A 17,174-nucleotide genomic window follows, 5' to 3' on the forward strand; every position below is an offset into this window, starting at 1 on the left:
TAGTTGAGCGAGATAAGTTGACGTGCTAGTAGTGAGGTAAAGTTGATTACGATTTGTTTGTCCTTCTCCATATTAGGCCATCTGGGAGTCCACCAAACACAGCTATTAATGTGAGGCTAGTTTGAAATCCCCAACTAACCTCACACACACACACACACACACATGGCATTGGGAAAATGGGATGAAAATTGGAGTAGCAAACAGGCAGGCACAGGGAGAACATGCAAACTCCACCCAGGAGATGAGATTCAAACCCAGGAGTCTGGATCTGCAAGGCGGCAGTGCTAACCACTGAAATTCAGCATTGAAATTGGCTAGCAGTTCAATCTACAGTAAGAGGCTCAAATGTACTTCCTTGGTAAACAGTTTGTCGAAAATAATCAAAGTGCTTTACGAAGGAGAGGAACATAACATGGGACCAAAAAGGCCGCAGGAGGTAATAAAGCCTTTCCTTCTAGCATTCTGAGCAGCGAATCATGCAAAAAAACAACAGAATCTTAAATATTTTAGTCTTATGTTACCCTTGAAAGTAACCAAAAAAAATAACCTTATAGGGAGGTTCATAATTTTTACAGTTCTTGCTAAGAACATAAATAAGGAAGATGACACCACACCGGTCACCTCAGCATTTAGCTGCCATAAATTGCAATTGCAAAGGACGCTTCATTTAAATTACTCAAATAACATTTTCATCATCATGGGAAACTCATTTTTACATTGCACAAATAATATGGAATTCAATGACCATGGTGCCTACCGTCAGCTTGTTTTCATCCTCAACCGTATCAGTCTTGGCAGAGCAGGGAAAGAAAGAAAACACAAAGATGTAAAAAAAACGAGGAAGACGATGGCGACACAAAAATTGACAAAACAGAACATAAGACAGGACCATACACTTACAAAGAAATGATTCATGTTTGCAAACATTATAACCATAGATTGGAGATACAATGGACACAGAGAGGGCCAGCAGAAGCCCACTAAATGCCCAACCTTATATTTCCCAAAATTATTGAAATAACATATAAATGTCAAACCTGCCTAACTCAAGTCAGGGTCATGGAATTGGATGGTTGGAGACAAACCAAGCAGCACTGGGTATGAGGACAGACACGGCCCTGGACAGGACACTAGTCCATTACAGAGCCCACTCACAAGCATGGCTAACCATGTTAATCTAACCATACGTATCTCTGAGGACATGGGTGGAAAGACCAAGCAGATGCTAGGGAATGAAGAACACAAACTGCTGCCCTTGTTTTGTTACCTTACATTTGGCAGACACTTCAGTGTCTGGGATTTTTTATAATTTCTTATACATTTCAAATTGAAATACCATAATATCAGTTGACTTTTTCAGTAGAGGGACTGATTGAACCAGCGGCCTTGTGCTTTAACGTTTGCTGCTATAGAACCTATCATTGATATGGAAGCCCTAAGCTCTGTCCACCATTAACTTCGGCATTTCAAGTATATTTGATTTTCGGAACCTGCAATGAAAGCTGTACACTTGGAACAGGGGGGGGTGCAAAATTGTTTCAGACCCAGGTGACGGTGCGAGGAGCCCAATCAGAACGGGCTGACATTAAAAGTCATTACTGGGGCCACTTCTGTGTTTAATATGGCAGGATTGGCACTCCAGCCACCGTGAAAAAAAAAAAAACTCACACTGTTCCAGTGTGGTGCTGAGGTGTCACTCGATGGTTCCCAATCCAGGTGGGGTGGGTGTGGAAACGTGCTATCAGTGTATGCTCCCAACTTCTGCCTCTTGATTTGTAACAAGCTGGTTAAGTTTGCAGATGATATCAAGATAGGTGGATTAGCAGATAATTGAGAATCCATTGAAACATCACAGAGGGACTTGGACAGCAGACAGGCTTGGGGCAGATTTGTGGGAGATGAAAATTAATATCAGTAAATGCACAGTATTAGGAAATGGAAATGTGAGGTTTGAATACGCAATGGGAGGTCTGAAAATTGAAAGTACACCTTATGAGAAGGATTTAGGAGTCATAGTGGACTTGTCACCCTCAACTATCAGTCAGTGTTTAGAAGCCGTTAAGAAGGCTAACGGAATGTCAGGTTATATAGTGCCCTGATTTGTAGAGTACAAGTCCATGGAGGGTCTGCTCAAGCTTTATAACGCACTGGTGAGGCCTCATCTGGAGTACTGGGTGCAGTTTGGGTCTCCAGGCTACAAAAAGGACATAACAGCATTAGAAAAGGTACAGAGAAGAGCAACTAGGCTGATTCCAGGGCTACAGGGGATGAGTTATGAGGAAAGATTAAAAGAGCTGAGCCTTTACAGTTTAAACAAAAGGAGATTAAGAGGAGACATGACTAAGATGTTTAAAATTATGAAGGGAATTAGTACAGTGGATCGAGACTGTTATAGTAAAACGAGTTCATCAGAAACACGGGGACACATTTGGAAACTTGTTAAGGGTATAATTTTGCACAAACATTATGAAGATTTTCTTTACACAGAGAACTACAGACACTTGGAATAAGTGACCAAGTAGTGTGGTAGACAGCAGGACTTTAGGGACTTTCAAACGTCGATTTGATGTTATTTTCAAAGAATTAAGTGGATAGGATTGAAGGATTTAGGAGTCATGGTGGACTTGACACGATCAACTGTCAGTCAGTGTTCAGAAGCCATTAAGAAGGCAAACAGAATATCAGGATATATAGCGCCCTGATGTATGTAGTACAAGTTCAAGGAGGTTCTGTTCAAGCTTTATAGCACACTGGTGAGGCCTCATCTGGAGTACTGGGTGCAGTTTGGGTCTCCAGGCTACAAAAACGACATAGCTGCACTAGAAAATGTCCAGAGAAGAGCAACTAGGCTGAATCAGGGGCTATAAGGAATGAGTTATGAGGAAAGATTAAAAGAGCTGAGCCTTCACAGTTTAAACAAAAGGAGATTAAGAGGAGACCTGACTGAAGTGTTTAAAATTATGAAGGGAATTAGTCCAGTGGAACAAGACTTCTTCTTCTTTTGGCTACTCCCGTTAGACAGAATACATGTGTGTAAATGAGAGGGAGGTCAGTGGAATGGTGAGGATGATGCAGGGAGTAGAGTTGGTGAAGATGGAGGAGTTTAAATACTTCAACAGTACAGAGTAATGGGGATTGTGGACGAGAAGTGAAAAAGAGAGTACAGGCAGGATGGAATGGGTAGAGAAGAGTGTCAAGAGTAATTTGTGACAGACGGGTATCAGCAAGAGTGAAAGGGAAGGTCTATAGGATATTAGTGACACCAGCTATGTTATATGGGTTGGAGATGGTGGCACTGACCAGAAAGCGAGAGACAGAGCTGGAGGTGGCAGAGTTAAAGATGCTAAGATTTGCATTGGGTGTGACAAGGATGGATAGTATTAGAAATGAGGACATTAGAGAGTCAGCTCAAGTTGGACGGTTGGGAGACAAAGTCAGAGAGGCGAGATTACGTTGGTTTGGACATGTGCAGAGGAGAGATGCTGGGTATATTGGGAGAAGGGTTCTAAGGATAGAGCTGCTAATTAAGAGGAAAAGAGGAAGGCCTAAGAGAAGGTTTATGGATGTGGTGAGAGAGGACATGCAGGTGGTGGGTGTGACAGAGCAAGATGCAGAGGACAGGAAGATATGGAAAAAGATGATGAAGACTTTAAAATGAGTTCAACAAGAACATGGGGACACAGTTGAAAACTTAAGAGTAAATTTCATATAAACATTCAAAGTTTTTCTGTTCACAGATAACCACAGACACATGGAATATGTGACAAAATAGTGTGACAGACAGTAGGACTTTAGGGACCTTCAAAACTCAACTTGATGCTCATTTGGAGGAATTAAGTGGACAGTACTGGTGAGCTGCGTTGGGCTGAATGGCCTGTTCTCGTTTTGATTGTTCTAAAGTTCCAAAAACACAGAAACCCGGGTGGAAATTTGTTAACAGTAAATTTTGCACTAATATTAGGAAGTAATTCTTTACACAGACACCCAAAGACACTTGGAGTAAGTGACCAAGTAGTGTGGTAGACAGACGGACTTGAGGGACCTTCAAAACTTGACTTGATGTTATTTGGTAAGAATTAAGTGGACAGGACTGGTGAGCTTAGCTGGGCTGAATGACCTGTTCTTGTCTACATTGTTCTAATGTTCTAAAGATGGTCATCATAGGGTTTTAAAACAGCACAGTCTAGAACAGAAGACACAATCCTTAGAAACAGCTGCACTGAAAAAAGTATAACATTGATGTTGTTCATTCAATGTAAATTTACTCTTTCAAGCAACTTAAGATTAGTCATTTAGTGTTGTAGCTTGAAATATTTGGTTTCAGATCTCAATCAAAGTAAAACAATTTGTTTGTACCAAAGTAAGTCATGGTGGAGGGAATAAATGTAAAAATCCTATTTCAGTTAAAATAATATTTTAGGTTGTTCATGTGCTGTGTTTGAGGGGCCGTTTGTATATTCTTCCGGTCCAACTTTCCAGCGTGATGGCTTTCCAACTGCCAAAAAAGAAGAACACAGTGGAGTGGACGTGGCTATACAGGTCTGGCCATTTTCAGCAGGAGACCCTTGTAACGGAAGATTTCTGGTAAGTAACCCTGTTTCTCAACTGTTCATTTTTAGTATAAGAACTTGTAATAAAGCTTTAGAAACTTTTAATATTTTTTTGTTGTATATTTAAGATTTACACTGCAAAATGCTTGTGTATTTGCACTAGATTTTTAAATAAATGTAAAAAGTACAGCATTGGAATGTATGTTCATAATATTTCTAAATAGCATAAAAACAGGTTACGACCAATAAACCGTTTTAAATTGTAACAACTTAAAAAATAGATTTACTTCAGTATAAAACAAGTGAATTGCACCCAATCACTCTAAATGATTTGCCTCAATTTAAAAATTGTGCGATGAATAAGCTAAAAAGAATTATATTGGTTCAGGTTGAAAATATTGAGTGTGAATCATTACCCTAATAATTTTAAGTTGAATGGAGGTTATACTTTTTCAGTGTGGTGATGTGGTCAAAAATGCAGGTAATGATAAATGACAACAGAGCGGAACACAAGTGCTAACCTAAATTTAGTGGTTGTGAATGAGCACAGAGTCGACATCAGTAAAGGCAAACAGGAACAAAACAAAACACAGAGAAAAAACAGTGATTAGACAGAAGAGAAAAAGAAAATCTATAAACTTCCAAAAAAAAAAAACCAAACTGATGGTGGTCCAGCATCAGGATGTCAAAAGGAGCAGCCATTCACAGACCAAAAAGTTAGCTGAGAGGCACAGAAACGCAACACAAAGCAATACGTAATACATGTTAGAGTCAGATTTAGAGAGACGGCAGGGTAGTCAGACATACGGGAGTTGTGAGCAAAAGCGGAGTTTCATTACACAGGAGATGGTTGAAATGCAGACTCTGTTGTACATATGCTTTGTCGTGGTTGGGTCCAGGGGTGACCCTGTTTTCCCTTTCAGACTTCTTATTATGCAGACTTTAACAGAATGCTCCAAATCCCATACTCTTACCACATTGTCAGAATTTACTGCTATCGTAGTTCAATACTTCCCCCTTTCATTTTACATTCTATAGTCCCAATTGCTAAGATAGAGTAGCAGAACAGGCAGAAGATAAAGTTACAAATATATTCAGGCATTGTAGAGAAGATGCCCAAAATAGCAGAGTGCAAGTGTGAGCGTTGGTAAAATAAAACATCCTGATAATAGGTGACCAGGTGGCTCTCTGTCTTAGTAAGCTGAATTCGTCTCTGGTCCACCCTGGTCCAGTGTAGCCCTTGATGTCCTCTCTTTAAGATGGAAAATGGCCGAAACAGACAGCATGACCTGCCTACACACACCAGCTGAGAGAAAGAGAGAGGAGACAGGGAGTGGTTCTTTGTTACCCATGTGTTTATGTTGGTCCAGCTTCCTTGGTGTACCACCATGGGGTATGGGATGGGATATCATAGTGTAGGCTGACTCCCCTGTTTTATCCCAGTCGTGCTTAAACGTGACTCAGCTGAGGCAGATTCATCTCCCATTCCAGCCCAGGATTTCCTCCTAGAAGGGCCAGGGGTTCTATAAATTCTACCTATCCTTTCCATTTCATGCTGTGCCAGCTTGTAAATAACCAGTCCATTCCTGAGATTTTATCCATACTAGTTATGTAACTACTGTCACAGATGGCCGGGGTTCTTGTCCAGCCGGGAAGCCTCTTCATTCTATGGACCGGGGGAGCAAGCCTGGTCAGGACAGAACGCTAGATGACAGCCTCCCTGGGTTGCATCGGGGCCACAGGCATGGGATTTTGGAACTCAATCCTGTTGGATTCCGTGCCCACCACCAGGGGGCACTGCAGTGGTTCCTGGGCCCGTGTGGGTGGTTCTTCCACCACACCCGGAAGTGCAGCCAGAAATGGGTCATCAAACACCTGGAGCAATTCCGGGTGGGCTATAAAAGGAGCCAGCAGCCACCACACTAGGAGCCAGAGTCGGGAGGCAGTGGACAGAGCTTGTGGGAGAGGAGTGAAGGAGATAAAGACGAAAAAGTATTGTTGTGTTTTGGTGCTCGTGTTTGTGGGACTGTATTGTGCCTGCAGGAATGGGGAAGGCATTGCCCACAGGTGAAGAAAAATCCATCCATCCATCCATTTTCCAACCCGCTGAATCCAAACACAGGGTCACGAGGGTCTGCTGGAGCCAATGCCAGCCAACACAGGGCACAAGGCAGGAACCAATCCCGGGCAGGGTGCCAACCCACCGCAGGGTGAAGAAAAATAAAACATTTATTTGTTTTATAAGTGCGCCTCCTGTGTCTGTCAGTGTTGGGTCAGGTGTTGATATAGCGCCTTTGTCACACTACAAACAATCAGGTTGTAAAGTATTATTTTCTTCAAAATACATATTTTTAGCATCATATTATTACTTCATCCTCATGACAATACAGCTCCTCTCTGTAGTCAACTCCGTTTCAAGGCACTTCACCAAAGCAGATCTGTGAGACCACTGTTTATTATTACTGTCGAATCACAGGTACGAGAAGTGACTTGTCACAGCGAGAAAGAAGGGGGACTCGAACAGGCAGTCGTAAAGTTTAGAGAGTTCAGTTTTCTAATGTCTACACCGCATTGCCTCTAAACACACATGGATCCCTGAATGGGACTGTCGGGCCTAGGACCCCAAGGATGGAAGGTCTTGGGAAGGGGGGACTAGCTGAGTTTTGGAAGAAGAACCAAGATGGACTGCTACGATTTTGAACCCCTTTAACTCTTTGAGGGCTGAATATTTTTTCCCAAACAACTCAGCACAGCAAACAATGGTTTCACACATAAATCAACATCAAACCGTCTGTTGCTTTGTTCTGTGGCGGCTGTCGCTGCCTGTTCTTTGTTTCTGCTGGCTGTGTGGGGTGGCAGGCTGGCTGCCTGACTGTATTCACGTGGTGGTGACAGCCACAGTGCAACGCAATCTTGGTTTGTCCCTCTTGTCGTCGTAAGTGGCAGTCCTCCTAGGCGCATCAGCTACGTGAGCACATTCAGCACCACAATCAGCTGGGGACAGATCAGCTAATGCCGGTTCCTCACTTTCGTTTTTGATCTCCAGATCACTTGCCCCAAAATCGGAGTCCGGCAAGTCAGATTCTGATTCAACGACAAAATACGCAAAATGTCATCCACAGAGTATATTGCTTTGCGCATTCGCGTTGGTCTCTCGCCATATGCCGATGCCATTTTAGAGGTCATTTGCTCTTCACTTCTCATGTGTGTGTCGGTAACCTAGTTCAGATCACTCAAACCATCTTTCCTTCTGGCAAACAGAGTCAAACTAAAACATAACAGCGAGTTTTTTCGCTGTTTACAGCTGATTACCATCCTCTACCCCTGAATTTTTCAACAAAAGTCGACATCCGCCCTCAAAGAGTTAGAAGGTCCGTTTTCAGTAAGACCTCTTTAAGGTAGGACAACTTATTAATGAATTAGTATTCTAAGGAATGTTTTTGTTCATTTCAGGCCCAGGGACTCATGGACTTGTGGTCTGTTCCTGCCTATAAAGCATAAATGTATTTGTAACTCAATAATCAGAGTAGTTTTTAATCCAATAGACAGAAGGTCTGGTACAGGCAGGCAAATAGCAAGAACAGAAAACCCAAAGTATAGGTAAAAACTAAGGAAATCCCAGAAAGGACTTTTAAAACTAGAAAATAAATAAATGATTTAGACAAATTATTTTGGCACAATGAAAGAGCACAGGCTTAGAGGTTAGCACCATAGCGAACGCAGTCATGGGACTTATTTATTTCTGTGGCAGTGCCAACAGCAAAAGACACACGGAGGATTTGATTAGAATCAGACAACACAAAGAAGTTGGGGTGGAAGGCTTCACGATATTCAGATGTTACCAATGTCACTTAGCATTTAGACAAGCAGGTAATGCAGGTGTAAGAGACCAATCTAACAATCTACAACATAATAAGAATAAGAATACATTTTATTTACTGTATATAGTGCCTTTCTAATCCGTCTATCCATCTAAAATGTTCTCTGCCTTCTATATAGTTTCTTATACCTTTCCTAGATATCCAGTACTGCATTGCTTCCATTTTAAGGCGGCCAGAAATTTAAGAGGCACTCTTTTTAAAAGGCAGAATCTGAGGAAAACAACCTACTGGTTTAAGCAACAATTACAAGTAAATATACCAAAATATTTAGACCACTTTTTCTTCTTTCCTAGAATTAATTTAACTTGACAAGCGCATGTGCACCCAATAGGTCTCCCAACTCAAGCCAGAGTGTGTGTCCTGAATGGGTTTATCTTCACAAGGCAGAACAAGGCAGTTGTTTTCAGTTTCACAAGCCCGCATGCACCAAATCACCTTCCCTTCCGTTTCCCTTTCTCAAGGCAGCAACAGCTTATTTCCTGTATTTATTGAGCTGAATAAGGTCTAGTGGTGTGACGACACCAACTTTAAGTTTGGAAACATGAAAAAGGTGCGTCTTAAACTGGTAGTAATACGCTTTACAGAGTCATGATATACAGTAGCTGTCTCTTCTACACAGTCTTTCCTAACTCTCTATTATAAAATACTATCAATCCATCCATTCATCCATTATCCAACCTGCTATATCCTAACACAGGGTCACGGGAGTCTGCTGGAGCCAATCCCAGCCAACACAGAGCGCAAGGCAGGAACAAATCCTGGGCAGGGCGCCAGCACACCACAGTATAAAATACTATTTGAATGTATTTTGTATCTAAAAGCCATATGTGGATTTTTATATCTACAACACTTCTACTTGTGTATGTCTGTCTGGAATATACACAGCCTTTCATATGTATCTATGTTATAATACAGAAGGACTTGGATAGCATACAGACTTGGGCAGATTTGTGGCAGATGAAATTTAATGTCAGTAAATGTAAAGTATTACACATAGGAAGTAAAAATGTTAGGCTTGAATACACAATGGACGGTTGGAAATTCGAGAGTACACCTTATGAGAAGGATTTAGGAATCATAGTGGACTCTAAACTATCGACTTCCCAACAGTATTCAGAAGCCATTAAGAAGGCTAACAGAATGTCAGGTTATATAGCGCCTTGATGTGAGCCGTACAAGTCACAGGAGGTTCTGCTCAAGCTTTATAAGACACTGGTGAGGCCTCATCTGGAGTTCTGTGTGCAGTTTTGGTCTCCAGAATACAAAAAAGGACATAGCAGCACTAGAAAAAGTCCAGAGAAGAGCAACTAGGCTGACTCAGGGGTTACAGGGGATGCATTATAAGGAAAGATTAAAATAGCTGAACCTTTACAGTTTAAGCAAAAGAAGAACAAGAGGAGACATTATTATGAAGGGAATTAGTACAGTGGATCGAGACTGTTATGTTAAAATGAGTTCATCAAGAACACAGGGACACAGTTGGAAACTTGTTAAGGGTAAATTTTGCACAAAATTAAGAAGTTTTTCTTTACACAGAGAACTGTAATGTAATGACCAAGTAGTGTTTATCTTTACACAAAGAACGATAGACTCTTGGAATAAGCTATCAAGTAGTGTGGTAGACAGTAAGACGTTAGGGACCTTCAAAACTCAACTTGATGTTTTTTTGGAAGCAATAAGTGGATAGGACTGGCGAGCTTTGTTGGGCTGAATGGCCTGTTCTCGTCTAGAGTGTTCTAATGTTCTAATATTCTAATTTTGAATCTAATATAAGATAGAGCATCTATGACATTTCTCTGTGCATTAAACAATGTCTTTCTTAGTTGTCTATTGTATAGCAATATCTATCTATCTATCTATCTATCTATCTATCTATCTATCTATCTATCTATCTATCTATCTATCTATCTATCTATCTATCTATCTATCTATCTATCTATCTATCTATCTATCTATCTATCATATAGTGCCTTTCATATCTATCTATCTATCTATCTATCTATCTATCTATCTATCTATCTATCTATCTATCTATCTATCTATCTATCTATCTATCTATCTATCTATCTATCTATCATCATAGTGCCTTTCATATCTATCTATCTATCTATCTATCTATCTATCTATCTATCTATCTATCTATCTATCTATCTATCTATCTATCTATCTATCTATCTATCTATCATCATAGTGCCTTTCATATCTATCTATCTATCTATCTATCTATCTATCTATCTATCTATCTATCTATCTATCTATCTATCTATCTATCTATCTATCATATAGTGCCTTTCATATCTATCTATCTATCTATCTATCTATCTATCTATCTATCTATCTATCTATCTATCTATCTATCTATCTATCTATCTATCTAGTCTGGCTGTCTTAGATTTAATTCTCCTGCTCAGTCATTCCAGTACTACAGCGTTGTATGAAAAGTCCAAACATAATGTACAGTATTATTGGACATCAAACAAGAAGAGGACACAATGACACACCATTAACAATTTGCAGATAGCAACCTCACACTCTAAATCTTTGCGGATCTGTTTGCCCCCTGAATTTAAAGATATTTTCAACAATGTAATAAAAATTCACCATAGCAGTTTTACTAGTGATATCAACAAATAAACTGTGCTCATTGTGTACAGCAGATTGAAAATGCACACAACAGAATGGACTACAGTGGACTAGTGTCGTGTCCAGGGCTGTTTCCTGCCTTGCACCTCGGTTTGGGCTCTGAAGTGAATTAAGCTGGTATTAAGTTATGTTAAAGTATGTTGCATTAAAAACACAATCAAAGTACAACTAATGTAATTAATCTTTCAAACAGCAATGAACTGAAACATACTGGCTTTTGGATGCCAGAGGGCACACCCTGGTATTTTCCAGTGTTTTATCGAATCAGAAGCCTTTCGTCATTGCGTAAGTCGAAGCACACTGCCATCTGTGATGCTGGCCTGCATGAAGCAGAGTAGTGAGAGCGAGATCCCAGATTTGGCTGCGGCCCAGCTTAGCACACATGGCAGGTTATACTGCACAGTCGCATAGGAGAAGTAATTGAGCCTTATTAGAGCTATTTATGGTGCAGCTTACACGAAGGCAGGTTGTGGACGCCCTTTAGGTGGAGCTTGGTCATTATGTGGATAAGTCAGTGCCATTCCTTTTGTAGCATTATGAGAACAGGCTGTCTTGCATGATTAGCTGAGATGTGGTCGCAAAGATTAAGAATCACAGGGTGCCTTTCTGCGCACTGATCTCATTGCTGGAGGTTAAATGAAAGGCAACGGGTGCCTGAACACCCATGTGTCTTCTCTCCAGCTGCATCAGCAACTGATTTTGTGTGCAAATATCTGATGGCGCATTTTCTGAAGAGAATGAAGGCCTGCGGCGCCTCTGAGATGTTTAGAGCACATTGCTCGAGTATCACCTTCTGTTCAACCCTCTTCATGTCACCCAGCGCTTCGAGTGGTGGGATGGATTTCATTCTCATTGATCTTTCAAAAAAATTGGCCAATATTACTTGATTTAAAATGGGGATCTAATTCCTGTTTTGACCCATTATGTTAGAGTAGATGAGAGATTTGTAGTAGAACAAGATTGTATGGTGGGGGGCAGCCTAACCCAACAGCATTGTGTTTTTTACTATATGAAAGTTTACATTTTACTAGAATGAATTTCTTTAATTAGTTTCTTTAAAGGCTGTTCCCAAGTATCTAAAAATATTTCTCACCTTGACACAGCACCATGTTGTTTATGCACTGGTACCTCCATTTTGTGTGCAGTTAATGCCAAGTTGGTAAATATGGATGGTGTAGATGTCACATAGGCTGGACGGGCATTCCAGCCAGGAAGGAAACAGGAAGCAGACTCGGAAGGAAGAGATGGACGGACATATCGCTGGGGAGTTTTTATTCTGCCAGGGCACTACATGGCAGCAGTCCCGGAGATCCACGCCCAGTGGGAAGCCAGCAGGGCATGCCGGGAAATGTAGTCCAGCAGTGCATGGCAAAAATGGAATCACCTCTTTACTGATGCCTCTCTTCTGACCGCCTCCACTCCACTCCTCTCCTCTGAGCTCTGTCCTCTTCCACCCCACTCCAGCCATCGAATGGAGGGAGGCGGCCCCTTTTATGCTCACCCGGACGTGCTCCAGGTGCCTCCCGATGAACTTCCGCCGGCACTTCCTGGTGTGGCGGAAGTGCCAGCTGAGCACCCGGAAGCACTCTGGGTGTCCCTGGTATTCCTTCCTCTAGGCATCCGGGCGCCCCCTGGTGGTGACCATGGGCCCCTATAGTGTTGAGCTTCTATGCTGTGTTCCCGTGGTCCCCATACTAACCAAGGTGGCTGCCCCCTCGTGGTTCGGAGGAGGCGTAATCTCTTGGGTGTCCCGGCTGGTTATCGCCCACAGCCACTCGCCACAATATATATTTTTATATCTGTTGTTGGTGTTGAATTATTGTCTCTAATCATTTGAGGACATATGAACCTGAACTGGTTTTGGAGTTTTTGAATTTTTTGCAAGGGTTTTAGTCTTGTTATTTCTCTTTAGATTTCTTTGATTTTGTATTTGTTTTCTTCACGAGTCTTTTAATTTTTGGTAAATGTAGACTTTGCTGTTTGAGTTAATGGTAATTTACTGTTACTTATAGTAGCTGTGTTACTCCTCAGTCGAATTAGGAAGTTTATTGCTACACTCGATTAAGGAAATGCAGTGTTTGATGGTAATGAGTAGTTACGCATTACTTAATTTCTTAGTCGTGGGTGTTAAACTATTTACTTTATTATCACTTGGAAGAGTTTTCTGTTTGTGTTGTTCCTCTCTGTTAATTAAATTGTGTTAATTATTTAACTAAAGCTGTTAATATGGGAAAAAAAAACTTTAATTCAAGTCTTGACCTCTAATTGTTCCGTTTTTGTGTATGAGTTTAGATAGAGGTATAGCTTTGTCCATTCACATTCCAGGTGGTCCCAGCATTATCATCATGTAAGAGCAAGTAAGACATTTGGCAAATGAGAGGAGGCAGAAACACCTTAGTTTACTTACTGCAAGAATGCATCCATAACTCATTTACTATTATGTAGCGAGACCTTAATAAAAGCTTCTTTTGGTCTTCATGACACTTATAAAGCATCAGTACATGGGTTATTCGTATCTGTGCTGTGTGGCACATTGACCTAATGGTAAAATGATTTGTTAATGTGCCACAGGTCTTACACTAAATACGTAATATCAAGGGTCTCAGTCAAGCCCCCTCAGACCACTCCAAAGTGACATTTTCTTAGTCAGTGACATTGCAGAGTTGAACAAACAGTTTACTGATGCTTTATAAATGTTATTAAGACTCAAAGAAGCATCTGTTAAGGTCTTGTTATGTAATAGTAAATGAGTAATTGATGCATTTTTGTGGCACCTAAACTAACGGGTCCCCGAAGAGGCTAATCAGTCCATTTGGCTTAATGGCAAACGCAACAAGTGGTGACAATTACCAGCTGTCTCTGCAGTACTTCAGATTCTTGTTATCTAGGCACTTGCGTGACATGTACTTTTTATACACTATTCTTACTATTGTTCTTTCATTTTTATCTTTGTGCAGGCCAAAAACGGGAAAACATAACTTTTGTCACACATGTGTGATTAGGAGGGAGCTGAGTGGACCAAGTGAAGGTAATTACCCACCAGGCCAGGGGGTTGCAGGGTGCACTAAACCTACCTCTATTATCTGTGCAGGCCAAAAACGGGAAAACCTGCCTGGTTCAACATCAGCGATGTCACTTCCAGTTCCAGAGCCCATCACTTCCGGTTTCGGCTTATAAAGCCGCCATCTTTTCTAAACCAAATCAGTTCAATCTAGAACTCCAAGCTGTCTGGAATACGGCTCATAATGTATCCTAACACCAGTCTTTTTTTGTCTGTGTGTCACTTTTTGGAGTTCATACCCGCAGCTGTTGTAGGCGTCTAAATTTCTAGACTGGAACGCAATGGTGTGAGCCTTTAGCTTCCTGTAAATTTCACCATTAAACATTAGAACATTAGAACACTCAAGACGAGAACAGGCCATTCAGCCCAACAAAGCTGACCAGTCCCGTCCAACTCGTTCTTCTAAAAAAACATCAAGTTGAGTTTTGAACGTCCCTAAAGTCCTACTGTCTACCACACTACTTGGTCATTACATTACAGTTCTCTGTGTAAAGAAAAACTTCTTAATTTTTGTGCAGAATTTCCCCTTAACAAGTTTCCAACTTTGTTCCCGTGTTCTTGATGAACTCATTTTAAAATAACAGTCTTGATCCACTTTACTTATTCCCTTCATAATTTTAAACACTTCTAATGTCACCTCTTAACCTTGTTTTGCTTAAACTGTAAAGGGCTCGGCTCTTTGAATCTTTCCTCATAACTCATCCCCTGTAGCCCCTGAATCAGTCTAGTTGCTCTTCTCTGGACATTTTCTAGTGCTGCTATGTCCTTTTTGTAGCCTGGAGACCAAAGCTGCACCCAGTACTCCATATGAGGCCTCACCAGTGGGTTATAAAGCTTGAGCAGGACCTCCTTGGACTTGTACTCCACACATCAAGGCACTATATAACCTGACATTCTCTTAATAGCTTCAGAAGACTGACAGGGAGTCGATAGCTTGGAGTCCACTATGACTCCTAAATCCTTCTCATAAGGTGGACTCTTGATTTTCAGACCGCCCATTATGTATTCAAACCTCACATTTTTACTTCCTATGTTCAATACTTTACATTTACAGATATTAAATTTCATCTGTCACAAATCTGCCCAAGCCTGTATACAGTCCAAGTCCTTCTGTAATGACATAACAGATTCCAAATTATCTGCTAATCCACATATCTTGGTATCATCTGCAAACTTAACCAGCTTGTTACTTATATTCCTATCTAAATCATTTCTATATATTAAAAATAGCAGCGGCCACAGCATGACCCCTGCGGGACACCACTCTTCACGTCACCCAATTCTGATGAGGTTCCTCACACCATCACCCTCTACTTCCTGTGTCTGAGCCAATTCTGCACCCATCTAAAAACATCACCCTGAACTCCCACTTCTTTTAGTTTGATGCCCAACCTCTCATGTGGCATCTCATCAAATGTACATGAGTGCCTTTCTTAGAACCCTTTTTGCAGCCAGGGACAATATACGGGTGGCTGCCCCAAACCTTTCCAGTGTGTTGAGACTCATTCTTTTACACTTTCTATGTTGCTTGTCACTAAGGTTGTGCCACAGGACTCATTTCTAGGACGTCTACTGTTTAATATCCAATTGGCTCCTTAATTTCTTATTTGCAATAGTGATGGACAGGTTGACAGATGAGATTAGACAGGAGTCCCCATGGAATATGATGTTTGCTGATGACATTGTGATCTGTAATGAGAGTAGGGAGCAGGTCAAGGAGACCCTGGAGAGGTGGAGATATGAGAGGAGAGGAATGAAGGTCAGTAGGACCACCAAGACAGAGCTGGAGGTGGCAGAGTTAAAGATGCTAAGATTTGCATTGTGTGTGACGAGGATCGACAGGATTAGGAATGAGGACATTAGAGGGTCAGCTCAAGTTGGACAGTTGGGAGACAACATCAGAGAGATGAGGTTATGTTGGTTTGGACATGTGCAGAGGAGAGATGCTGGGTATCACCTGAGAAAAGTGTACTAAGGATAGAGTTAGGATAGAGGAAGGCCTAAGAGAAGGTTTATGGATGTGGTGAGAGAGGACATGCAGGTGATGTGATGGGTGTGATAGAACAACATGGAGAGGACAGGAAGATATGGAGAAAGATGATCATAACAGCTGGAAGAAGAAGAAGAAGGTGCCATACATTTCATGCAGGTGAAACTCTACATAAAAAAACATTCCCAGTTCATTCCATGTCCTGTTCTTACTGCCTGCTTGCATAATATTAATTTATTAGCCAACCCGCGGCGTAGCATACGCCGCATAATTATGTATTGATGAGTGAACACTTCCTGAAAGACACAGTTGTCCAAATGGGATGGGTTTCAGGATACGACTGTAGGGGAATGAAAAGATGGAACTCTGGAGAGGGCAACATACAATTGTCCGTGACTGACAATTGGAGGACCGCCGTCGCACGCTCATTCAGCGATTCACATCCGCGACAAACAAACTGTTTTACACGCTGCATACAGCGATTCACATCCGTGACAAACATGATTTTTTTTAGATGGTCCTGTCGTGTCCACCCTCACACTCGAAGCATACACACTGCCTGGTCATGTGCCCTCTCGCAAGAGCAACTCACAGAGACCTGCCCACCAACTGTAAGACCATGGGATACCTCTCACAAACTGTTTTACACGCTCATTCAGCAATTCACATCCGCGACAAACAAACTGTTTTACACGCTGCATACAGCGATTCACATCAAAGCATACACACTGCCTGGTCATGTGCCTGGTCGCAAGATCAACTCACAGAGACCCGCCCACCAACTCTAAGACCATGGGGTACCTCTCGCAAACTGTTTTACACGCTCATTCAGCGATTCACATCCGCGACAAACAAACTGTTTTACACACTGCATACAGCAATTCACATCCGCAACAAACATGATTTTTCTTAGATGGTCCTGTCGCGTCCATCCTAGCACTCGAAGCATACACACTGCCTGGTCATGTGCCCGCTCGCAAGAGCAACTCACGGAGACCCGCCCACCAACTCTAAGACCATGGGATACCTCTCACAAACTGTTTTACACG

General features: G+C 41.6%; 1 protein-coding gene across 5 annotated transcripts in view; it reads right to left on the minus strand.

Moving 5' to 3' along the window:
* The window catches only part of LOC114654191 (sodium/potassium/calcium exchanger 2-like), a 335,970-nt gene that overhangs the window by 177,768 nt on the left and 141,028 nt on the right, over positions 1 to 17,174 (minus strand). For 3 of the 5 annotated variants that reach the window (XM_051929909.1, XM_051929907.1, XM_051929910.1), the window contains exon 3: positions 758 to 790. The exons of the other annotated variants lie outside the window; for them this stretch is intronic. In XM_051929909.1, coding sequence (XP_051785869.1) covers positions 758 to 790 — 33 coding nt within the window. The remainder of the gene's footprint in view (positions 1 to 757; positions 791 to 17,174) is intronic. 5 annotated transcript variants of the gene reach the window in all.

This window comes from Erpetoichthys calabaricus, chromosome 7, assembly GCF_900747795.2.
Source record: "Erpetoichthys calabaricus chromosome 7, fErpCal1.3, whole genome shotgun sequence".
NCBI lineage: Eukaryota > Metazoa > Chordata > Cladistia > Polypteriformes > Polypteridae > Erpetoichthys > Erpetoichthys calabaricus.